Source organism: Hyperolius riggenbachi, chromosome 7, assembly GCF_040937935.1.
Source record: "Hyperolius riggenbachi isolate aHypRig1 chromosome 7, aHypRig1.pri, whole genome shotgun sequence".
Classification (NCBI taxonomy): Eukaryota; Metazoa; Chordata; class Amphibia; order Anura; family Hyperoliidae; genus Hyperolius; species Hyperolius riggenbachi.
Window position 1 is genome coordinate 77,127,774 of NC_090652.1, and position 25,809 is coordinate 77,153,582.

The 25,809-nt window shown below is 46.4% G+C and overlaps 1 protein-coding gene and 1 long non-coding RNA gene across 2 annotated transcripts in view; one reads left to right on the top strand and one right to left on the bottom strand.

The window, feature by feature from the left end:
• LOC137524380 (uncharacterized) overlaps window positions 1–16,384 on the bottom strand; it is a 111,959-nt gene extending 95,575 nt beyond the window's left edge. Inside the window, exons 1-2 of the long non-coding RNA XR_011022664.1 lie at window positions 16,299–16,384; window positions 16,148–16,185 (exon numbers count right to left, since the gene is read on the bottom strand). This is a non-coding gene — a long non-coding RNA (uncharacterized lncRNA). The remainder of the gene's footprint in view (window positions 1–16,147; window positions 16,186–16,298) is intronic.
• TEKT4 (tektin 4) overlaps window positions 1–25,809 on the top strand; it is a 150,835-nt gene that overhangs the window by 102,524 nt on the left and 22,502 nt on the right. The window contains exon 4 of the mRNA XM_068244155.1: window positions 6,456–6,678. Coding sequence (XP_068100256.1) covers window positions 6,456–6,678 — 223 coding nt within the window. The remainder of the gene's footprint in view (window positions 1–6,455; window positions 6,679–25,809) is intronic.

Sequence of the window (25,809 nt, forward strand, 5' to 3'; positions counted from 1 at the left end):
CACACACACACACACACACACACACACACACACACTGTCTTTTAACCCAATGTAATGTATTCCGTGAAAAAGTACTATTTCCACCACTGGTCACATTCAAATAGTACTGCACAATAATGTAATATCCAGTTCAATATGTAAGCACAACATACAGTAGTTGTTTTTTAACTGTACAGCTACAGCACAAGTTTTATTTCTTCCTTTGGACACAAAGCTCTCTCAAGGTGGATCTCCTTTATTCAGCGATAAAAGTCAGCTTAGTGAGCTAAGTGCTAAATAAAATTAAATCAATGAACCCTTCCAGGCACGAGAGTGACCCTTTAAATTTCCATGAGGTGCCAATCTTTACACACATGGAACGCTTTTTTAACTACCTGCGGACCGGCGTAGTTGAAATCTACGGCGGGCAGGGGGCGCTGCGGTTCTGACCAGACGTAAACTCTACATCCCATTCACCGCGCGCCCCGCCCGTCCCCGCTGCGCTATCCGCTCTGTCTCCGCCGCAATCAGCTGCCCTGCCGCCTCTATGACGGCAGAGCACTATGAGCAGGCAGGAGCCGTTTTCATTGGCTCCTGGCCCTGTCATTCATGTAAGCCGTTCCTATTAGCTTACATGGAGTGACAGGGTCAGGAGCCAATGAAATCGGCTCCTGACCGGCGCACAGCGCTCTGCCGTCATAGCGACGGCAGAGAGAGCAGCCTGTGGCGGGGACAGAGCGGCGTGACCGGCGGGAGCGGCGATGCGTCGGGAAGCGGCGGTTTACTGTACCAGCACCCTCTGGTCCTTAAGGGGGCAGAGGGTGCTGGTACTCAAGTGGTTAAAGCGGACCTGAACTCAGAAAATCCTCTCTACTCTAAAAGATATGCAACAGCATAATAATCTTTAAAAGAAATACATTGGTGTCAATTCACTAAGCTTTATCAAACACTTTATCAAACGTTTGATAATTTACCTCATGGGTAAAATCTAATTGTGAATTCACGAAGGTGTTATAGATTTATTGAACATTTTATCGATAAAACATTCAACAAACATATAACACTTTAGTGAATTCACAATTAGATTTTACCCATGAGGTAAATTATCAAACGTTTGATAAAGCATAGTGAATTGAGGCGATTGTTACAACTGATACAAACCCTAATAAACCCTAATAAATCTCTATTGTTTCTACTTCCTGTTTCATGGAACCAGACATATTGTTAACATCCTTTGCTTTCCAATGAGTTTATCTGCCATCTCTGCCATAGGCAGTCATGTGACACAGGGGAGAGATCAAATTACAACTTGTGATTAGACACAAATGAGGGGGAATTAAACAGGCTAAACTCTCTAAATACATACAGGGTGCGTTTCTCTATATGTTTTCCTTCTATCCTGTGCAAGAGTTCAGGTCCACTTAAAGTCCCGTCGTAGCCACATATGCAGCAAGAGAAGTTGTGAATCCCTTGTACTCGCTTTTACATTACACAACAATTGCCAGCACTCACTTCATCTGAAACCTTCTGGGGCCTTTCACACTGGGCTGGTGCGATAATTTTATTATGAGGCCGTTTATACCAACGTGGTGCAGCGCGATGCGCCGGAAGTGACTTTTTGCTGCATCCCCGATAGATATACGCTACCGCACGGTTCTGCTGCGACGTGCGGCAGACCGGAAGTCATGTAAGTCTTTGGTAATGCATGCGTGTGTTAAAACCTGCCGCAAGTTGTATGCGTTGCGCATGCACCAAAGCATATTTTTAGCAATATGCCTTCGCGCACGTGATCTCTTCGGTTGCAGGAAGTGAACGCTATTTCCTGCTTGGCCGACTGCAAAAGGGGATTACCGCATGCTAATGCGGAATCCCCAAAGGTCTGTTTTTGACGGTGCGGTCCCGGACTGCACCGCTAACGCCGGCCGGTAGTCTAAAACCGGCCTCTGTCAAGTCCATTCGCACTTTGTGCAAGGATTTAGAAAAAAAAGTTGTGAATAACGGTTAACTGAACTGCAAAAGGGGAGCAATGACAGAGAAGGGGAATTGAAACTAAAATAAACTGGCCTCTTAATTTTAATTTACTGACCCGTTAAGTGTTTGATTTAACTATCACCCATTAAATGAAATCCTGCATCAGCTAATGCAGCCTTGACAGCTTGCTGCTCACACATGGCTGTTACCATAGCAGCCAAACCATAATGACATGCTGTACCAATAATACAATCCTGTTCACAAGGTTTTTCCTCTTATCCTACTGCTAGCCAATGAGAGCCCAGTTTGATGTTACTTTTTTTTTAAGACTATTAGCAGCTTGAAGGATTTTTTTTGCTAAAAGCAAGAAGTCAGGATTATACCATTTATTATCTAACTCAAAAGAATAAGAGTAAGCAAGCTTTCGGCTGTGCAGCCAGCCTTCGTCGTCAGACTTAAAGTGTACCAGAGTCGTTAAGTTCTAAAGATTTGATACTTACCCGGGGCTTCCTCCAGCCCCATAAGCTCGTCTGAGTCCCACGCTGGCCTCCGTCCCGCGGTCTGCCGTTCAGCCGCAATCAGCCCTGGTAACAGGCTCAGTCGGGTCCATTCTGGGTCTTCTGCGCATGCGCGGATCTCCCATGCATGCGCAGAATGCCCAGACTAACGCGACTGAAGCAGTTACCGGGGCTGATCGCGGATGAACGGTAGACCACAGGACGGAGGCTGGCGGGGGACTCAGACGAGCTTATGGGGCTGGAGGATGCCCCGGGTAAGTATCAAATCTTTAGAAGTTACCCTATATGGTTTCCTTTAAATCCTGTTTTTTTTTTTCTCTAAAGAGATGCATAGGCTAATCAGGGCTCCCCCATAAAGCTGTCCATACATAAGTTGATGTATGGGCAGTTAACCAAGAGACAGATCTCTCTCTGATCAAATCTGATTGGAGAGAGATCTGTTTTTTGCCCATATACCACAGGTGGATTCCCGATCAGTTTCATGCAGAATTTGATGGGGAATAGGCCTTGTGACGCCGCAGCCAACTGCCTTGCCGCCCCGACGCTGTCCCCCCTAATATTCAATGTGCCAACCCCCCCGTGCCCAGTGCAATATACATTACCTGTCCGCTTCCGCCCCCCACCGTCCTCTGTCCTTACACATGCCTCACGTGGTTGCCGGAGTAACCTGTACCCCATGTGGGGCGTGTGCGTGGGCGGAGGACCCAGCCCGGAGCCAATGGCGGACTTGGACAGGCAATACATAATGCACTGGAGGGGGGCACATTGCGGGGACAGAATCAGGGGTTCGTTGTGTTATTTGCTCGTCCCGATGTCCTTCGCCTTTACTGCTGCGCAGCCGACCGACCACGACGGGCCAACATCTTGCAGCACGACCGACTGATTCATGCAACCAATTTCGGTCCGAAATTGGTGGCATCGTCGATCAGGCATGCACTTGGTGGCACCAATTTTCATCTGATTAGATTAGAATAATCGATTTGGATGGTCGGTCAGCTGCCAAGTTCCCTGATGTATGGCCATCTTTAGCAAAGCAATTAGATTGAGATCTGAAGCACACTGATTTGGAGAGATTCATTTGATTGTACTTATTTGTGGCATTCTTCCAATAAACACTAAGGGGTTGATTCACTAAACCGTGCTTTGACAAATAGCATGCCTTATCAGAGATAGCACGCCTTATCAAAGATAACCCGCCTTATCAAAGTTAACACGCCTTATGAGAGTAGAATAGCGAGCGATGTGAACCCGCAGGGGCTTCGGGGCAGGACGAGTGCTATTGCCAATTAGCAGGCATAAGTTCGTAGCACTCGCTATTCTACTCTGATAAGGCATGTTAACTTTGATAAGGGGTGTTATCTCTAATAAGGCATGCTATTTATCATAGTACGGTTTAGTGAATTAACCCCTAAAGATGCTAGTGTACTTGAATGTCTTATAATGGAGTCCTAATCAATAGTGCTATATACTTGCACTGCTAATTTTACCACCATTTTATAACATTAGCGCGTCACTGCCAGTTTAAAGAGGAACGTTACTGAAAATAGCTTGAGTAATAAAATTGCTTATTTTTTTACAGTATTACTTTATAAATTATTTAGTCAGAGTTTTTTTTCCCATTGTAAAAGCTTTCCTATCCCCGATTTACATTCTTAGATGTTTCACAGGTGGCAACATCTTTACTGCTGGCAGGTGCATCGCTGCGGAACGTTTGTTTGGTGTGTGTTCAGGAGTGAGCAGAAACAACACCTGATCTCCCAGCGTCCACTAGGAAAAGGCTTCATGACATCATTGCCTAGGCGAAACATCACTGGGAGGGCGGGGCTACAAACCAATATAAATGTAGGAACATAAAATTGGGTATCCTGATAATGTATTACATCCTTCTACTGTATATGTCGTTGCCATCACTCTTAAAAATTCTTACTTTGTATCCATACTGACAGCAAACAAGTTGCAGCGTATGCTGATTGCTATTTGAAAAATTTACTTTGAAATGTCCCTGCTGCTTCTAAGTGTTCCTTCCCTTCTCTCTTTGTAATGTGTGTGAGTGCAGCCAGTCTGGAAGAGGAGATGAACTCAGTCTCTTCTCATGCTCCATTTATGCAGTAAAGCTAGAGATCAGGTACTCCCTGATCCACTTTCTATTTCTGCAATCAACCTGCATCATTTTCCTTAGTCGTGGTATTTATAAAATGGTGATCTGCGTTACCGCTGCTTTATAGATCGCTTTAAAGTGTCCACTTTAAGGTGATCTAAGATAGAAAAGAACACCTTTAATACATGCCCTTCCACACCTCTAACCACACCCCGGACACACCCCTACAAAGAATACCTAAGCAAAAGATGTAGTTTTATAATTCAAACCACATTGTTCTTTTCTATCATCATCAATTATCATTCATGTTAACGTTTGAAATTAAGACAAATCAGTTTAAAGTACCCCTGAACTGAGAGGGGGTTTGATTGCTGTAGGTGGCGTTATGTCACAGCACCATCCTCCCCGGCCAGTGCCCCCTGGGGTCCCTCCACTAGTCAGCCAAAATCTTCAACTGACTAGAAAGTCGAATATGGTAGGGGAGAAGGTGGCAGTAATCCTTCCTAGGATGCCCCCGATTACGCTGTAATTTTATGACCTGTTAAAAAAAAAAACACACTGCATGACTCACCTACGGCTTCCCTTCAGGCAGGGGTCACACTTACCGGCTTTCGTACGCGTTTTCTGCACAGAAAAACTGACTTCAACTGAGAACTCATGTTAATCAATGAGCTAGGTCACACTTTAATGCAGATTTCGCACGCAGAAAAAAAACTGACATCTTGCGCAATTTGTCAGTTTTCTCTATAAATTACATTAGCTGTTGTAAGGTAGAGGTCACATTTGTCTTTCAGTTTTCTGAAAAGTGTAGAAACTGAAAGACAAGTGTGACCCCTGCCTCACTGTCTTTTCAGCCCTGTCCGCTTTCCTGTTCCTCTACTGTGTCCTCTGGTATCTGCCGGTATCTGCACCGCTATGGCGCTCACCCGAAAGTACTTACGAGTTATTTCCGGGTCAGCGCCATAGCGGTGAAAATGCCGGCAGATATGAGAAAACATTGATGCGGAATGGGAGAAATGACAGGGTGAAAAAGACAGCGTAGGAAGCCCAGAATTAGTGAGTTATTCTGTGCTTTTTTCTAAAGAGATCATAAAATTACAGTATAGGAGTACTTTAACCTCTTGCCGACCGCGGCTTGGCGATAGGCGTAAATGCGGCGGCATCCCCAGTACCGCCAAACGCCGATTGGCGTAAGGTGCCTGGGGACTGTTTTGCAGGAGATTGCGCAAGCTGATGAGCGTGCTTCTCCGCTTGGTGCAGCCTCCCAGCGGCGATCGCAGCTAGGAGACTGTTAGACAGCAAAACCGCCGTCTAATTAGCTTGTACAGCGCTGCGATCCACGGCACACTGGAAGACAGGATATCGATCGGCTGTCGTAGGCTGAAGCCTATGACAACTGATCATGCTGATTGGCTGGCGGGGGGAGGGAGGGCGGTCTGGGGAATAAATGTATAAAAAAGAAAAGTAAAATTTATTTAGAAAATAATCAAATAAATATTTATATTTAAAAAAATAAACATTGAGGGAGCGATGACTTGCAGGTTCACAGTTGATCAAACAACATGAGTGGATTGCAATATGAATAGCAATCATTTCTTGATCTATCTACTATTTTTAACTTCTCACTTTGCGATGTATTGATTTATCATTTCCCCCTACTACTATCTTTCTGTTAGGTAAGTTCCTCTTCAACCGAGCCTGCATTGCTCAACTAGAGAGGTGAGTGCAGAGCAACTTGCCATGATTCACTGTACACCCCTGAGTTGTGTACTGCCACGTTGGCATGGCAACTTTGTGTATTACACTTCCATGGCTGTGTTTAGGGCAACTCATCTTTTGTCTTCTGGGCCATCATGTAATACATTCTTTCCCCTCTTTTTCTGTTACAGTACCTCCACACCGGAGTCCTGGGCTCAGCACAGCCATGAAAACATATATCGTGCAGAGAGGGAGAGAATGGCTTCCATCAATCTCCGCTCTCTTATTGACAACATCCTCCAGGACACTTCAGAGGACCTGCGATCCCAATGTGATAATGTAAATAGCGCCTTCGCCAGGCGCTGCGAGGAAGTGGAGGACGCCAAGAGGAAGCTGGAGCATCATTTGAACAAAGTAAGCTTAACCCCTTTGCCAGTCTGATTCTTTCCGGATTTTAGGGACTAAAAGCGGTGCAATTTTTTTAGCATGCTTTTAGACCCTAAAGCCTGGAAACAAATCACACCACAGAGAAATCTGCAGCAGCCCCAGCACTCATTCACCTCCCAGGGCTCCAGTGCTGCAGTTCTTCCTCCGTCCTCCAGATGGCGCTATAACGCTATAGTGAGATTGCCGACTGTCTTCATGACAACAGACGGCGATCTCACCAGGGGGAAGCAGAGCCCCGGAGGAGAGGAAGAAGAACGGCAGCTGACGTTGGGATCCTCCGGGAGGTGAGTTAAAACGCCCGCTGCACGCATTGCTCTGCAGTTACCTCCCAGTGGCTACCACGAGTCCAGCTCAGGATAACCGCTCCTAGCTTGTTTTTTCCACCCTGAGCTGGACTTGTGATAACCGCTAAGGAGGTTAAAGCACACCTGTGACTTGTAAAAAGAGAAAAGTTAGATACTTACCTTGGTAGAAATCTTTGACATCTTTAGTCATGTCAGGTGCAGCTCTGCTTAATGTTTGTTTCTGAGAATCCTAAATTCAGTGAAAATAATGCCTGGTCTTCCAGAATGCTCTGGGAGGAGAAATCCGCATAGCCTAGGCCCTAGGCAAAGCATCACTGGGAGGGTGGGGCTACGTACCAATGTACAGCAATATATAGGTATAGGAAGTGCTTCTAATATTAAAACCAGGAAAATTACTGTAAAAGTGGGTGTGCTGATCATCCTGACTCACTGCATCACTGACCGTGCAGACCAAACTGCGCATGTGCAGAACGGTCTTGCACAAATGATAGAGTGAGATGCGGATATGGGTGGGGCAGGCGGAGTCTCTGGCGGACAGCAGTAACAGACCTCAGACACTGGCGCTGCCGGGCTGGCCTGGCTTGTTTAGCAGCACACACACTCCACACACACTCAGCATCTCCTACAGCATCATTCTGCCCCTACTTTGCCTGTGGTGGCGGCTTCTCCTCATTGCTTCTGCTGGGAGAGCTGCTGTGCTCACTGTTACACGGATGCAGTCCTTCTCCCTCTCCCTACGTGAACGGTGGGTGGGCGATAGGAGGGGCGGCTGCGCATCTCCTCACTCACAGCACTTCCAGTTTTAGCCTGGTGCCACCCCTAGGAAGAAGCCGCCTGAATCATATGATTCAGGCCACTTCATACAATATCCACCAATCCAGTGCTGGGACCCCTGAGCCCCCCTCGGCTTGTTGAATAGTGCACATAGCCACGCCCGGATCGTGATTGAGCGTGGCCGCACTGCGCTGGATGCCTCGAGCCTTTGCAGTACCACCGAGCTGCTCGGGCTCAATGGAAAAAGCTGAGCCCGATGATCGCTGTGTTACTGTGCAGGCGCAAGGCAACCATGCCAGTTCACATAGGAGAGCTCGGCCACGAACTTCCAGAGGGTCCCGGCATCCAGCAGTGGTCTAGGGAAGGACATGAGGAGGATTCAGAGGCTTCCATCTACTGAAGTATCTGACTTTTTGTGTTTCTCAATGTCACAGGTTTTCTTTAACGATATAAATACACATGTTCTCAAATGTAATGAACGATAATCATTTGAACAGATCCAATAATTTCTTGTCTCGACAGCCATTGTTGGGAGTTATCTTTTCACGTCGTTGAGCTCTTTTCTCAGTCGAAGGATGTAGTGATTCATATATAGGCTGAATCGGCCAAGGTCACGTGGGTGGAAGAGAGAGACCGAGAGCCCAATGGTGCAGTACCCTTAGGTAGTGGGTCAAGTATAACAATTAGTGATATATACTCAGAAAGGTGGGTCCTGCAACCCCCATATAAGCCTGAAGGAAAATAACCGGTACCACTCGGTGTTTCTGGTGTGACAAAAATATTCTAAAACATCTGCAGCTAAACAGTGGCGTAACTAGAAATCACTGCCCCGCCCCTGCAAAACTTTTGATGGGGCCCCCTTGGCCCACATAGTGTGCAGAAAACTGACAGACGAGTGTGCTCCCAGCCACAGCTTCTTATTACACTCACTCTGTCCATCTCTGATGGAACAGAACTGGCTCTGCAGACTTCTCCAGCATCACTAGAGTACAGAGCACTTAGGGAGGGGTAGAGAGGTTGGGTAAGACAGTAGGAGGCGCCCTTTATGTTTCAAATTATTTTGCTATTAGTTATGTCTATATATATACAAGATGATATGGTTCGCCTACCTTAGTAAGGGAGACTTCCTCTTTGTATAATAGTGCTTGTATGTCCAGTGCTTGTCATCAATAAAGTAAATATATTTTTATTATACAAAGAGGAAGTCTCCCTTACTAAGGTAGGCGAACCATATCATCTTGTATATATATAGACATAACTAATAGCAAAATAATTTGAAACATAAAGGGCGCCTCCTACTGTCTTACGATTGAGCTTATCACCCCACTACGTGGGGCCTTCACGACCGGTCGGGGAGTGAGGATTTTTTTGTGAAAGGAGCAGCGACCAACCTGAAGAAAAGACCGAGTGGGGACGGGACTTCCCCACATGCTTGATTGAGTGGTTGCCTCTCCAAGCAACCTACTTTTGTGAGTAGTACCATACTCATTGTTTAGACTCTTTTACCTGAGGATAATACACCACAAGGGCTCCCGGTGTCCCTGTGTTTTTTTCTTTTTATCTACACAGCCCCTAGAGAGGTTGGGGGCTGGGTGTTGTACAGAAGAGCCTGCTGCACACTGAATATGATTGTCTGATTCGTTATCAGTGGCTGAGCAGATGCAGTGATTAGAACAATTGTGCAGAGAATAGAAACTTTTTCTTTCCTTGCCCTTAGTTGCCAGTCTCTCAGGATGGGGCGCCCAGTGGCTTCTGGGCCCCCCTGCGGCAGCATCCCTTGCAGGGTCTATTCTTATGCCCCTACAGCTAAATGAGATGGAATACACAAGAGGGGCAAATTGCTTTCCTCTTTAGAAGAAAAAACACCATTTCGACTGGATATATTTATTCAAGCACAAAAATAGGACAAACAATACGTTTAAATTTGACCTGTGGAAGCAGGCAAGGATCCATGAAACGCATTGTCTGTCCTATTTTTGCGCTTGAATATATACAGTATATCTAGTCAAAATGATGTTTTTTCTTCTAGAGAGGTAAACAATTTGCCCCACTTGTCTATTCTATCTTACCTGCAGATGTTTTCGAATATTTTTGTCTCACTGGGTGCCTCCAACTCAGCACGTTTATTTGGCTGTTTTGCAATGGCTGAGAGTCCGATGACCGGTCATCTTGTATAAGTATGAGGTTTCATTCCAGGAAAAGATTTAGATCTTCTGATATACCAGTGATTGCTTAACTGCTACATCTATTTCTCGACACATCTTTATAACGTTACTCTGCAGACCGATCAATGCCAAAAGCAATATAAACATCAGGATTAAATAGATAGCAAATAACCAGGAGAGAGCAGCGCTGCCTGACGACTCTACAGTGTGTTCCATAGAGAGGATGAAAGCAGGGAAATTGTTGCTCTTGTAATAGAGTTCTATGAAATAAATTTCTACAGCATTTTCCTTCTCTGCTGCACTGATAGCTCAGAGCTTCATTCTTTACTTTACACTTAAAAATAAATTGATACTTGAACACCAAGAAATTGGAGCTTAGCCCAGAGAGACACATTGGATGATGGTACAACATTTCCAGTCCTCATTATGTACTCCAAGTAGAAAATACAGTAATATTTGGGTGTAGCAATATCTAGCAGTATGGAAAGCATGCCAGCTTAAAGGACATCCGAGGTGAAGATAAACTGATGCGAAAAACAATTGTGTCTATCTTCCTTCTCCTAAAAATGACTTTTTTTTTTAGATATCCCACAGTTTTATTTTATATTTAAATCTAGTTTTTAAGTTTTTACTGTTTCATTGTCTCTGCTTAATGACACTGTTGTTGAAGTATGCCAGAGCTCAAATCTATGAATTATTTGCCCTTCTTATCTCTTTCCTGCTCCAGGAAGCAATTTATTGACAGGAAAGTATTTTATGACTGTAATCACTTATCAGTGAGGTTTATGCTTCAGTCTGACCTGGTCCCGACCCAAATAGAAAATGTCACTTGCATACCTGATTTTTAACTCTTTCAGGTAGAGAAAGAAAAACAGGAACACAGCACAGTTATTTGTGGGCTTGGCACTGTACATACACATGTCTACCTCATCATGTCACATGTCACCTCAGTTGTCCTTTAAAGCAGGGGTCCCCAACCTTTTTAAGCCCGGGGCCCACTATCCCGATCAAACTTTTCTCTGGGGCCCCCGGGGGGAGGGGGGCGTGGTTAGTGGCAGCAGCCCCCCCCCCCTCTTTTCCCTGATTTTGAGTGTAGTATATAGGTAAGTAGGTATCTAGGTATAGTTGCCCCCAGTATAGGTAGCTAACACAGTTGCCCCTGTATAAGGACTATAATTGCCTCAGTATAGTTAGTTAGGTAGTATAGTTACCCCAATATAGTTAGTATAGTTACCCCAGTATAGTTAGTACAGTTACCCCAGTATAGCAAGTACAGTTACCACACTATAGCTACTATAGTTACCACAGTATAGCAAGTACAGTTACCACAGTATAGCAAGTATAGTTACCACAGTATAGCTAGTACAGTTACCACAGTATAGCAAGTACAGTTAGCCCAGTATAGCAAGTACAGTTAGCCCAGTATAGCAAGTACAGTTAGCCCAGTATAGCAAGTATAGTTAGCCCAGTATAGCAAGTACAGTTAGCCCAGTATAGCAAGTACAGTCAGCCCAGTATAGCAAGTACAGTTAGCCCAGTATAGCAAGTATAGTTAGCCCAGTATAGCAAGTACAGTTAGCCCAGTATAGCAAGTACAGTTAGCCCAGTATAGCAAGTACAGTTAGCCCAGTGTAGCCAGTACAGTTAGCCCAGTAGTTACCCCAGTATAGCTGCCCCAGTGTAGCTAGCAGAGGTGCCCTCTGCATACACGCCCCCCCCCCCCCCCCCCCGCGGCCACCGCTCCTGTTACCTTATGAGCGGGCGTCCGCTTCCTTCCTTATATTCCTCCAGCCTCGGCTCTCCTCTTCGCAGCACGTCGTATTACAGCAGCGCTTCCTGCGCGGCTGCTGTAAGGAGGGAAGGAGGTGGGGTAGCGGCTTCCTGTAGCGGCGATACGCATCACCGTTACTATGGGAACCGCTGTCCCGGCTCCCTTGGCTCCTTACAGCAGCCGTGCAGGAAGCGCTGCTGTAATACGACATGCTACGAAGAGGAGAGCCGCGGCTGAAGGAATATAAGGAAGGAAGCCGCCGCCTGCTCATAAGGTAACAGGAGCGGCGGCTGCGGGGGGAGAGGGAGAAGCCGCGGCCCCCCAGAAATCTGCCCAAGGACCCCCAGGGGGCCACGGCCCCCAGGTTGGGGACCCATGCTTTAAAGGATACCTGGAAGAAGAGGGAAGGCTCAGTAATCTGACTTTAGTGTGGAAGAGGCTGGCTCATGCACCATTGTTTTTAATTTTAGTGTGGAAGAAGTCTTCGGATCTCATTGGATAGTCTTCGGAAGTACATGGATCTCTGAGTACTTCTGAAGATGAGTGTGGACTCACACTTGTGCAGTATGGAGCCACTCGTCATCAGAAGTAGTCGGAGACCCGAGTAAATCCTTAGCTTGTCTGAGGAAACCTGTGCAGGCACAGCTGGTGGGTAATTTGTTTTCAATGTTTTTATTGAATTATAAAAATATAGAACATTCGTAAGAACAATTGTTGAAACATTTTCAAGAAAGACAAAATAATTCCAGTACAGAAAACAGTAAACAGATGCGTCTTGTGGGGTCAAACTAAGTCCCTGGGGTAACATTGATGATACCTTGTTCACAATACTCATACATATGTGGGCTAAATAAAGAACACTATAGAGTGTGATATGAGACAGAGCAGTAGCAATTAAATTGTTAAGATGTTGTTTTATGGGGCAGGAGGGGTCGCAGCATGAGGGGAGAGCATGGCCACCTACATCGGCGGGAGGGGGCCACTCCCCCACTCCCTCACATTAGGCTCTCCCCTCAGTGCTCCCCCTCCAGCATTAAATAGGTGGCAGCAGCAGCGGGCAGGGACACTGATATACCTCCATGTGTTCCACGCGAAGTTCTTCTCTCTATAAGCCTCTGACGCTACTTCCTGTTTATCAGTAAGTAGCGTCTGGCACTTAGAGATCAGACCTCCGCGATGGAACACATAGAGGTATGCCTGTGTTCCTGCCTGCTGCTGCCACCTATTTAATGCTGGAGGGGGAGCGCTGAGGAATGAGAGAGGGGGAGTGGCCCCCCTCATTGCCGATATAGGTGGCCATGCTCTCCCCTCATGCTGCGACGCCTTCTGCCCCCAAAATGGGCCTGAGCGGGCCCGGGGGGCATCCAAATTTTTGCAGGAGGGCCCCGTGATTTCTGGTTACACCTCTGGCTGTGAAGATGTAAAGATTTATAATAACGACTATAATGCCAAACTATGGTGTTAACTTTAATAACTTTCAGCCCGTGGGTGGGAACGCTAGGGCGTGGCAGCTGAGTGGGCAAGTCCCAAGGTATGTAGGTGGGGTGAGGAAGGGAAAGGATGATGTGTGGTTGGTGGGAAATTTGAACAGTGGACAGCGGCGAACAAGGAGACTGAGAGAGGACCAAGAAGGCTCTGTAGGATCCAGAGCTTTCCCTCTTCTTTGGTGTGTTGGCAGTATCAACATAATTACTTTAAACTGCAGTAGAACTACTGTGCCTGCGCAGTACAATCCTGATGACGTTGGCCGGACCACGTGACCCGCGCAGAAAAAGCCTGGCGAGGTCAGCTTCTGCAGCGCAGGAGAACGGGAGCCACCGGAGCTGCGGCAAGGGCACAGGGCAGCTGCCAGGGGCTGGAGGAAGCCCCAGGTAAGTGGATTTTGTTTTGTTTTTTGGGAGCCTGGATGTATCCTTTAAAAGAAGAAAAGGTTATCTGCAACCTAACTAGCCAAATTGAACAGTTAATAAAGATAAGACAATGTGGTAGCATGTCTCTTCTGAGGACAGAGAGTTCTAGCATGGATCAGAATAATCAGGTAACAAGGGCAAAAACTGGAATGATTAAAATCATTAGTTTTATTACATAAACTATACACAAAATGTATTTGTTAAAACTGCCAAACAAATGTATCAAGCAGTTAAACAGATTGGTTGGACAGAAATACAGAAAAGAGAGAATGATGAAGAATTGTCCTAAAAGTTCAAAATACCATGTTTGGCTGTGTCCAGTAAATGGTAAAGTCTTTGGCCTCAATTCTGGTATGTGAGATGAATATTTTTTTGTAGGTAAAATACCTCATGAGGTAAAACATGACTATAATCTACCAGAATAGCTAAATGTCATAACCTTTTGAAGTAAATTACCTCACATGAGATAATTTGTTTGATAAGCCTACCAGAATTGAGGCCTTTGTGTTAAGTAATTCAAAGGATTGCATTTTGGCAAGTGTCCTGCTGGTGTGTTGATAGATGAAAGTCAACAAAGATGATAGACAAGGACCCAGAGTTCTGTTTGTACCAGACTCTTACATGACCTTATTCTGATGGAAAGGGCTGACATAAGAGTTGATGCCCTCCTTGCCTGAGGAGGAAACTCCAGCCTCCATGCACATAAATCCTATCAAGAAATGGATTGCATATTTGCATTCCGTAAAGCGTTACTAATTCACACATATAAAGCATGAATATTAGACTGTAAAGTACGGCTGAGAGGTTGTATTGCTTAGCCTATGGAGGTCCGATCCGCCTGGCAATTTTCCAGAACTTGTGTTAAATTGAGCTTAACAACTTCTGTAAAAATGGTTTGATTAGCATGTTTGAAGTGGCTAGGAACCCATGAAATATGCAGCAATATGAATTTTTGGGTAACAGGAGCTGTGTGGGGGAAGCAGAGATAAAGATCTCTTTAAAGCTTCTGGCAAAACTTTAGAGGTAAGTGGTTTGGAGACCGTCAGGCTGGTAAGAGCCTGCTTTTACTGTTTCTGTCAAGAATAAAGGATGGAAGAAACTTCCTATAGCACCCTGCCGCTCCCAGAAAAGCCTGTATTTGTTTCTTGGTAGTAAGCTGTGGCCATGCCACAATGGCATCGATCTTCCCTATCTGCAGTTTCAGGGTCTGACTGCCTACTCTGTGCCCTAGGTACTGAACCCCTGTCATGGCAATCTGACATTTGTTGGGCTTAAAGGAGTTATCAGGCGATTGTAATGAAAATAAGTGCTACTTACCCGGGGCTTCCTCCAGCCCCAAGCTCGAAGCATGTCCCTCACTGCAGCTTCTCTGTCAGCCGTTCGCCCCCGCTGCCTCCCGGTCCCCGGCAATGATGTCAGGCCACCTGGAGGTCGACCTGTACTGTGTCTGCGTGAGCGGTGCTGGCAATCACAGCCACTTGGACCGGAGCGTACTGCCCAGGAGAAGAACTACTGCGCCTTCGCAGTACACTCCGAACCACGTGGCGGTGATTGACAGCACCACTCGCACAGGCGCAGTACAGGCCGACCTCCAGGTCGGCCTGACTTCATCGCCGGGGCCCGGGAGGCAGCGGCGGAGAACGGCTGACGGTGGAGCTGCAGCGAGGGACATGCTGGGAGCTTGGGGCTGGACAAAACCCCGGGTAACTAGCACTTACAGTATTTTCATTAGAATCGCCTGATAACTCCTTTAATGGTCAGATTTGCAGCAGACAACCTTCCCAGAACCTGTGACTCTGATGTGGTACACAAAAATTACAATCGGTTTTCTGCTCTCAACCTGACCGATTTCGTCTCCAGGTGTCGTCAGGGGTCTTTGACATTCCCCTGGTGATGCCTGGAACCGAAACTGATTGGGTTGAGAGCAGACAACCGATTGTAATTGTCTCTTGTACCACATCTGAGTGGGAGGCGTATTTACACTATGGGTCCACAATCATAAAACAGTTGTTTTATGATTGTGGAAGATTTTATTTTACAATAAAAGGAGGGGAAACGTTCACCAATACTCTCTTATTACCCATTTAAAAAAGTAATTTCCCCCATTTAAGCAACCATTGATCTAAATTTCAGTGATAACTGGTAAAATTAGACTAGACACAATCAGCTTGATTGCTGCCATCCCTATTGTATCTAAATATCAATTAAAATTACCTAAAATGTAAAGCATGCTCATCATCAGTCAAATGAAAGTATAAAATACAAAAGAAGGAAAGTTGCAGAAATGTATCCATCGTTTGAGTTACAGAGCAATTTGAGCAATTTCTAACACCCCAGGACTCCAGTGAACAGCTGTGAAAACCATCATCTCCAAATGGAGAAAACTTGAAACGGCGCTACATTTACCTGAGAGCGTCCGTCCTAGCAAAATTACTTCCAGAATGCTTCGAAAACTCATCTGGGAAGTTGTAACAAAATTCTGACAAACATCTCAGGAACTGCCGTTCTCACCTTACATCATTCTTCACAAATCCACCAATTAAAGACACCTATCAGAAGTGGTATATCAGATATTATTAAATAAATGTAATGGTACGGTCACCAAAAACTGTCTATCACATATTTACTGTACATACATTTAAATACAGTAGTTTCAACTAACCGGAATGACTGGCGGGACGCAATAGCAGCATTTCTAACCTACTTTGCACAGTAGCGTGCATTATGCACCCTCGGGCGTTGTCAATTTCACTTCTTGTAGCTTCCTGTGTCCTCGTAATGCTCCCCGGGTTGTCATCTGACCCGCATCGGGTCACATGATACCTCAGGGTCGTCCACAGAGAATACCACACAGCAGCTGGGAGCTGCAACAAGTGAAAAGAACGTCTCCCAGAGGATGTGTAAACAGTTTCTGCAGCACACCACAGTGCAGTTAATCTACTGGGATGAGGTTGGTGTTATTTTTAACAATAGTTGTATGCCCAATGCGCCAACGTTTTTTACATGGTAAAAAAGTACTTAGGATGGTTGTGTGTGAAATCACTTAGCGATTTGTGGCTGCTGGTGATGGTGGCAGCACTCACCTGCTACATAGAAAGGGAGGCTGTTGCATATACTGTATGTGTTTACAGTATGTATAGATGTATTTCACTCTTATTTCCAGACATTTCTGTGAGGAAAAATGATATAAAAATGTTACCACAGAATTTGGAACCTACGAGAGCGGGGCACTGTCACGGGTAAGTTCATTTGGATGCAGGGATTGGCAGGTGTCCAATAGACAACTGTGTTAAGTATCAGTAATCGGGCACCCAAACGGTGAAACCTGATGGGGTTAGTAACTGATCTACTACATCGGAAATAATGGATGTATTCAATCGCCTACAACTTGCGGTCATTTAGGTGTGTGGATTAGTGTTAAGATTTAGGATGGGAAGTTAGTTTAAGACACCTGAAGGGGGTAAGTTGGAGGGTAGTTTTAGACACCAGGAAGATGGGGGGAGCGAGTTAATTTGCCATTTGGTGGGGGTAAGTTTTAGGCACTAGGAGGGGGAAGTTAGTGTTAGTCATTAGGTGAGGGCGTAGTTTTAGGTTTTAGGCACTAGGAGGGGGTGGATGGTGTTAGTCATTAGGTGTGTGTGTGAGGGGGGGGGGGGGTCGTTTTAGGCACCAGGGAGGAGGATTAGTGTTTGGCACTAGGTGGTGGGGGTGTTAATTTAAGGTACTAAGAGGGGGGATCAGAGTTAGGCATTAGGCGGGGAGTTAGTTTTAGGCACTAGGTGGGGAGGGTTCAAGTGAGAAAAGGTCCTGGGTAGTGCGTAGTAAACTATCAGTAATATCAATTAATATTCTTTTACTAGTGGCAAAACCCGGCATCCAACAAATGCAGCGGCATTGCAATACTCAATGCCAGCAGTGACACCTCTACACACCCTTTCCTTCCTTTTGCAGAGCATCCTTGTTCAATGTTTCTACAAGAGCAGGTTAGAAAAAACTATCCCCGGTATTCTGTCTGTTCTTTGCTATGGTACATACTGAAGCAAAGGTGAAACTATAAGTCATGGGCACCACCCAGAGAAGCCATGATGCTCCCCCCCCCCCCCCCCAATATTCGCACCCTTTCCTTCGTGTACCCCTGGTGACCCTCGCCGGTGGGGGCCCATCTTACAGGGCTTATAAAACAAGTGTGGACATCATACTCTTCACATTGATAACATGTGTAGCCACGAAAACACAAAGTTAAGTAGTAGTTGGGGCCCTCTTAAAGCTCTGGCCCCCCTGTGGTCGCATGGGCTGCTCCCATGTAGTTACGCCCCTGTACTGACATAGGGTCCTATCTCTCTGTATTTTGGATCTCCCGTTGGTAGCTGCAGTCTATTTATCGGTGGAATGTAGACAGTGAGACCCTCTCAGTCTGTCACATCGTGCTGAATCATTTGGGTGTCTGTCGATCTTTCTGTAGCTATTATTAGCACAATTAATTTAGCCCTGTATTTTCTTTGGCCCCTTTGCTCCTTGCAGCATTCCGTCTTTCAGTTTCCATAACAACCTTCCCGTTAAGAAATTCCTCATCACATCTTTAGAACAAACACTTGCGATGCTATTTATCCCACTTGGGGCTTGATTCACAAAGCGGTGCTAACTGTTAGCACTCCTGTGAAAACCCCCTTAGCACGTCTAAACAAGCTTTTCGTGCATAAAACTTTACGCGCGCAAAACTTAATGCGCGTAAACCTTTACGCGCGTACTGCACAGAGCGCAGAGTGCTCTGTGCGAAGTGCCCATTAAAGCCTATGGGACTTAGCGCGCGCATAGGACTTTGCGCGCGTAAAACTTTGCATGCGCAAAGTTAGCGCGCGATCTGATTGAGAAATCCGGTGCTAACCTACTTAGCACCCTGGTTAGCGCGTCTAAAGACTTTAAACGTGCTAAGTAGGTTAGCACCGCTTTGTGAATCAAGCCCTTGTTGTTTTAACTACGACATTATGACTAGTTGGCAAAGCACTCGTTCGCTAGGAAAGGACCGTATAGCATGAGGTTAAGAGGTTCATTTCTAGAGGTCTGAAAAGTAATATTTGTTATTGTGAGATGTAAGAAAACATTTCTGATAAGCTGATGTCAATTTAATCAATTTTAAAGGTTTTGGTCAGGAGCCTCTACACCAGCCAACCATTACCTGTAGCCAGGGCCACCATCAGACATTTTAGGGCCCCTCACACATCATCAGGCCTGCCCCCCCCTCCCTTGCCCCACCCAATGGTTGCTGTGCCTGCCCACTAGCCACCCCACCCCCGTGTCGTGTGCAAAGTGCGCTGCGGTGAAAAATGTGCATGGCTCCAACACTGAAGAAAGCGGCATGCACAGGGTGATGCGGCAAAAAGTGGGCGTGACCATGGCATGTTGTGGGTGGAGCCAAATACTAGCAAAATACAGGTAGTCCCCGATTAACAAATGAAATAGGGACTTGTAGGTCTGTTCTTATCCTTTATCCGTTCTCTTTTGTCCACCTCTTTTCTTCCTGTGCCTCTTCTGTCCCCCTCTGTCTCACCTCAGTTTTTGCCTCTTTTGTATCCCTCTGTGTGACCTCATGTTCCCGTCTCATCTCTTTTCTCCCTGTGCCTCTTTTGTCTGCCTCTGTTCCCCCTGTGCCTCTTTTATCCCCTTGTGTTACCTCTTGTCCCTTCTGTCTCAGCTCGTCCCCCTGCCCTAGCCAGGTATAGGTGCCCCCAGTATAGGTATCCAGGCATAGGTGCCCCCAGTATAGGTAGCCAGGTATAGGTTCCCCCAGCATAAGTAGCCAGCTATAGGTGGTGCCTCAGTATAGGTAGCCTGGTATAGTTGCCCCCAGTATAGGTAGCCTGGTATGGGTGGTATAGGTTAGCCAGGTACAGGTGCCCTCAGTATAGGTAGCAAGCTATAGGCACCCCAGTATAAGTAGCCAAGTATAGGTGGTGCCCCAGTATAGGTAGCCAGGTATAGGTGGTGCCCCAGTATAGGTAGCCAGGTATAGTTGGTTCCAGCCCCAGTATAGGTAGCCAGCTATAGGTGGTGGCCCAGTATAGGTAGCCTGTAGCCAGATATAGGTGGTGCCCCAGTATAGAAAGTCCGCTGTAGCGGGCTCACTCATCTGCTCCCCACGGTCAAGCACTGATGTCACTCTCAGTGCTGGAACGTGGTGTGCTGCTTACTGAGCCACAGGCCCGCAGCCAGCACATGCGGCCCTTCCATCGCTTTGGGGGGGGCAGGGCCCCCAGAAGCGCTGGACCCCTCACTGTAGTGTTAGTTGTGTCCCCCTCCCGATGGCTGCCCTGCCTGTAGCTATGTCTTTCATGATGGAGCAGAGTGCTCTGTACACGCAGATAGGCACCCAGTATAACAAGTTAGAACTCTTTACTGAAGAAAGACATGCAGAGATATAGCATACACCATCAGGTAATGCAGCTTACTTAGAACAGAGAGGAAAACGCAGAGTGAATCCAGGAAAAAACAATACCATAGAGCTCATCATCACATTTTATAGACAGTGACATCTTGTGGTTGTTTTACTATACTGCAGTTTAGGTAATTCTGTTGATACAGCCAACAATTTAGGACAACGGTCTTTGCACATAGCTCTGTTTGTACACAGCTGTCTATACTGTAAAGAACATTATGATGCTGAGCCTAGTATGGGTCGTCCAGTAGTATGTAGCACCGGTGGTGTGAGTGTTGGCACAGTTTGCAGCTGCATGGCTTGCTTTGTTCCCATCTTGGCTATGGAATTCCTTTTTCGATGTTAGCTCTGTTAGCTTTCTGAAAAAAACTGCCATGGCAGGTTTCTGTTCTGCAAAGACTGCTAAGATATTGGGCTTGATTCACTAAGACCAATAGCATGCCTTATCAGAGATAACACACCTTATCAGAGTAGCATAGCAAACTTATTCCTGCTAATTGGCATTCTCTATCTTAAATGATGGTATGCATTTGACTCTATGCAATATTTCCTGACTGATTGATCTGCTCCTTGAATCCTGCATTGCTAATTTCTCTATCTTAAATGATGGTATGCATAATTAACTTAGGCCACTTCCTGCTACTTCTTACCTATTCAATAGAGCCTTTGCATATGTTTGACTAGCCCTGCCCCTGTGAGACAAATTGGCCAGCCAACTCACACCTGATATCATTCTGCCTATTAACTCCAAACTCAGTTAGGGCCTATATTAGTAGATCTCAAAGGTCAGCAGACCTTTTGGTCAGCAGGGCATATACTTAAAGGGCATATCTTTAAGGGTGTATAAGACACCACGAATTAGCCCAGAATTAAACCAGAAGAGACCAGATGAGAACAAACACAAAACTCTCCATGGCTGCTCATCTGCTGATCTAACACTGGTATGATCTTTTCTCTTTGGTGTCCCTGACTTCCACCATCAGCTCATGTTTATCAATCCCTGAACCACTCTGATGTCAACCATCACCATACACCTGATAATATCACACAAACTACCCTGCACTCTTTAACTCTGACACTTATTTTCCCTAATTAGACACACACCAACTTGCAAAATGTTTAATATCATTTTTACAGCCATTATTCTGTCAGCCTCACTACTTAAAATACCTACATCACTCACCCCTCCCGCTGCCAGCAATAACATCTACATTGCTCCCTCTCTCCTACCATCCTCTCTTCTCTCTACTCATGAACTATTCTTATTTCTCAAATCACACATACCTTCCTCCACATCTCTCAAACAGCCCTCTGTCACATACAAATCACATCCTCACCTCTCTTATCTCTGCCTACTACTCCTACTTGCTGCTGGGGACATATCACCCAATCCAGGACCCTCTCCCAGACCGCACTGCACTCTGGTAAATACCACATCCCGCACTGACCATCCTCACTCCTCCGCACATATTAACCGATGTAACCTGATCACCATTCCTTGCCTTCCCAGCTCTCCCCCTCCCATATCTGGGGCTCTCTGGAATGCATGCTCTGTAGTCAACAAACTAGCCCACATCCATGATCTGTTCATCACTAATGCTTTCACCTTCCTGGGGCTCACTGAGACATGGCTAACCCCATCTAAAACTGTGTCTCCAGCTGCCCTTTCATACGGTGGCCTCAAGTTTAGCCACACACCTAGACCGGGTGACAAACATGGGGGTGGGGTGGGAATTCTTCTTTCTGAACACTGCTCCTTTACACCGCTTGCACCTGCACCTTCTCTGGCTTTCTCTTCCTTTGAGGCTCATGCTGTCCGCATCTACTCCCCTCACCATTTCCAGGTTGCTGTCATCTAACGACCACTTTTCAACATGGCTTCTCCACTTTCTATCCACTGACATTCCTTCCATCATCATTGGGGACTTTAACATCCCCATAGACACTAACTGTTCCACTACCACAAAATTCCTCTCACTCACCTCATCCTATGACCTCTCCCATTGGTCCTCAACCTCCACCCACAAAGATGGCCACACTTTGGACCTAGTTTTTACCCGGCTCTGTCCAGTTTCCACATTTAATAACTCATTATTCCCCCTTTCAGATCACAATCTCATAACGTTTACAATCAGCCCCTCCCTGCCTCCTCCAGATACTGTAGTGCAGCCATCACGCTTATGCAGGAATTATCGCAACCTCGACCTCTGTTCCCTAGCTGATTCTCTAAAACCCCTGGTCTCCCTGTCATCCTACACTGACCCTGAGTCAGCATCCATCTACTACTCCACCACAGTCTCTGCTGCCATGAACACAGCCGCCCCTCTCACCAACTTCAGCCCCCGCCGCATCAACAGACAGCCCTGGCTGACTGAACCCATCAAACAACTGAAAAGACAGTCCAGGGCAGCAGAACGGCAGTGGAGGAAAAGCTCCAACGCAGATGACTTCGCCCACTATAAAAACACGCTGCTCCAGCTCAGGGACGCTCTTTAACTTGCAAAGCAGTCATACTTCTCTACACTTATTTCTTCACAATCCCATAACCCTAAACAACTTTTTAACACCTTCAACTCTCTTCTCCACCCCCCGCCTCCCCCTACAACCACAAGCTTGTCTGCAGAGGACTTTGCAGCATATTTTGTGAGCAAAATTGAAACGCTACAGAACAGCTTTCAAAAGCAACCCTCTTCACCGGTCCAATCACCTCTTCCTTTTTCCTCTCCTCCCGGCAGCTCCCCTACTATTAACTATCCCTCTCCACATAACCACTCACCCACTCAAACCCCCTCCCTGCTAACAATCTTCTCTGCCTTAACTGAACAGCGTCTTTCTTCACTAATCTCTAAAGCTCATCTTACTACATGCGCCTCAGACCCTATTCCCTCTCATCTTATCCCCCAGCTCTCCTCCCCCCTCATTCCTGCTTTAACAACACTGTTTAACCTTTCCATCTCAACTGGCATTTTCCCTTCTTCATTTAAACAAGCTATCATAACACCACTAATCAAAAAACCCTCTTTAGACTCTACTGCCCTTTCTAATTACCGCCCAGTCTCTCTCCTTACCTTTGCCTCCAAACTGCTGGAACGCCACATTTACTCAGAGTTGTCTAACTTTCTTTCTGCTAATTCCCTGTTGGACCCCTTCCAGTCTGGCTTCCGCCCTCAACACTCTACGGAAACCGTTCTCACTAAGGTTGCCAATGACCTCCTAGTTGCTAAAGCCAAAGGCAGATTCTCGGTACTAATACTCCTAAATCTGTCCTCTGCCTTCGACACTGTTGATCATACCCTGCTTCTCCAGACCCTCTCAACACTGGGAATCAAGGGCCTAGCACACTCCTGGCTCAACTCTTACCTATCTGGACGTTCTTTCATGGTCTCCTATGCCAATACCAACTCCTCTCCACGCCCACTGTCTGTGGGAGTACCACAAGGGTCCGTCCTTGGACCCCTCCTCTTTTCCATTTACACCCATGGCCTGGGACAGATAATAAGCTCTTTTGGGTTTCAATACCACCTCTATGCTGATGACACCCAAATTTATTGTTCTGCCCCAGACCTCTCCACACTACTATCAAAAATCCCCAAATGTCTATCCGCTGTATCTACATTTATGTCATCCCGCTTCCTTAAACTCAATATGAGCAAAACGGAGATTGTGATATTTCCACCTTCGCTCTCTGTTCCACCTCCCATTGTCACAATCAATGTAGAGAACACCCCAATAGCATCAACCCCCAAAGCTCGTTGCCTAGGGGTAACTCTGGACTCTGAGCTCTCCTTTAAACCACATATTAACACTTTAACTACCTCCTGCTACTTCCATCTCAAAAACATTTCCAGAATCCGTCCCTTCCTTTCACAAGAAGCAACTAAAATGCTTGTGCATGCCCTAATCATCTCCCGTCTTGACTACTGCAACACCCTACTCTGTGGTCTACCAAAAAGCAGACTGGCACCTCTCCAATCCCTACTAAACTCTGCGGCCCGTCTCATCCACCTCTCTTCCAGATCCTCTGAGGCAGCCCCTCTCTGCCAATCCCTCCATTGGTTACCAGTTGCCCAAAGGATCCAGTTTAAACTTCTCACACTTGCATACAAAGCTCTACACAAGCTGTCGCCTCCATACATTTCCTCTTTAATCTCCAGATACCTCCCCGCTCGGACCCTCCGTTCCTCACAGGAGACCCTTTTGTCCTCCAGCCTAGTCACCTCCTCTCACTCTCGCATCCAAGACTTCTCACGGGCGGTCCCTCTCCTTTGGAACTCTCTCCCTCAGCCGGTTCGTCATGCCACGAGTCTGGAAACCTTCAAACGTACTCTGAAAACACACCTGTTCAGACAAGCCTATAATTTGCTATAGGCAGCACTGAAGTCACACTGGCTCACCCACTAATCCTGGTGTTTCCTTCCCCTTTGTTTCCTCCCCACTACCCTCTAGATTGTAAGCTCGCAAGGGCAGGGACCTCCTCCTAGTGTTTCTCATACTGCTGTAATTTTAACATATGTATATGTACCAACTACATATCAACTATGTATGTATCTGTATTTATTCTATTCAATGTCATGACTGTACAGTGTCTTGTATTTCTTATGTATATTTGTTCCCCATTATTTGTTTGTACTATGTACAGCGCTATGGAAGATGTTGGCGCTATATAAATAAAAAATAATAATAATAATAATGACGAGAGCTCATCCTGCCCTGAGTCCCTGCGGGTTCGTAGCGCTCACTATGCTACTCTGATAAGGCGTGTTATCTTTGATAAGGCGTGTTAACTATTTGTCTTAGTGAATCAAGTCCATTATGTCATCTGTGGGTGGGAGGTGCCTCATAGTGTGGCCTGAGGAGTTCTCTGCTTTTACCAGTGCCAAGGAGCCAGCCTATCACAGAGTGGACAGATGAAGTCAGAGTGCACTGACAGGGTCTTATGCATAGGCCCGCCCTCATTTAGTGATGTACTCCTTGCTGGACAGGAAGTCGGCGCATACAAGCTGTGTCCAACCACGCTCCGTCATTTACAATTACTGCATCACCATAGACTTATATTACTGCACAATCCAAGCGGTGGGCATGGATCATGCGGTAACACACTGTTGACTTTGTGGGGGGTTGAGGCGATTTGACTACTTCCGTTGCACCTCGTCGCATTAACCTCCCTGGCGGTAAGCCCGACCTACACTCGGGCTAGCCGCCGGAGAGGATCGCATGGCCCCCGGAGGTGTTTTTTAATAAAATTTGTTTTATATGCTTAAGCTAGCACTTTGCTAGCTAAGCATGCCCCCCAAGTCCCTTCGCTCTCCCCCGATCCCCCCCGATCGCCGACGTTATACGTATCCCCAGGGATCCTGCAATGGCGCAGCCTCCCAATCAGTTCCAGGCTTCGCTATGGGGAGGATAGGGACTGCGCATGATGCCATAGCGACGACTGAAGCTACATGATGAAGCTGCAGCGATCGCGGATGGGTAAATATTGCCGACGGCGATCGGGGGGATCACAGTGGTGTTGGGGGACTTGGGGGCCACAGTTAGCTAGCAAATCGCTAGCTTAAGCATTTTAACCTAATTTTATTTGAAAAAATCCTCCCGCGGACGCAGCATCGGAAACTGCGTACCGCCAGGGAGGTTAAGCATGAAAGTCTCCATAGACTTTCATTGACTTATTGCCCTCTTACGTTAAATTTACTTACTGCAACTTTACCGCAATACAATAGTGTGAAAGGGCCCTGAATGA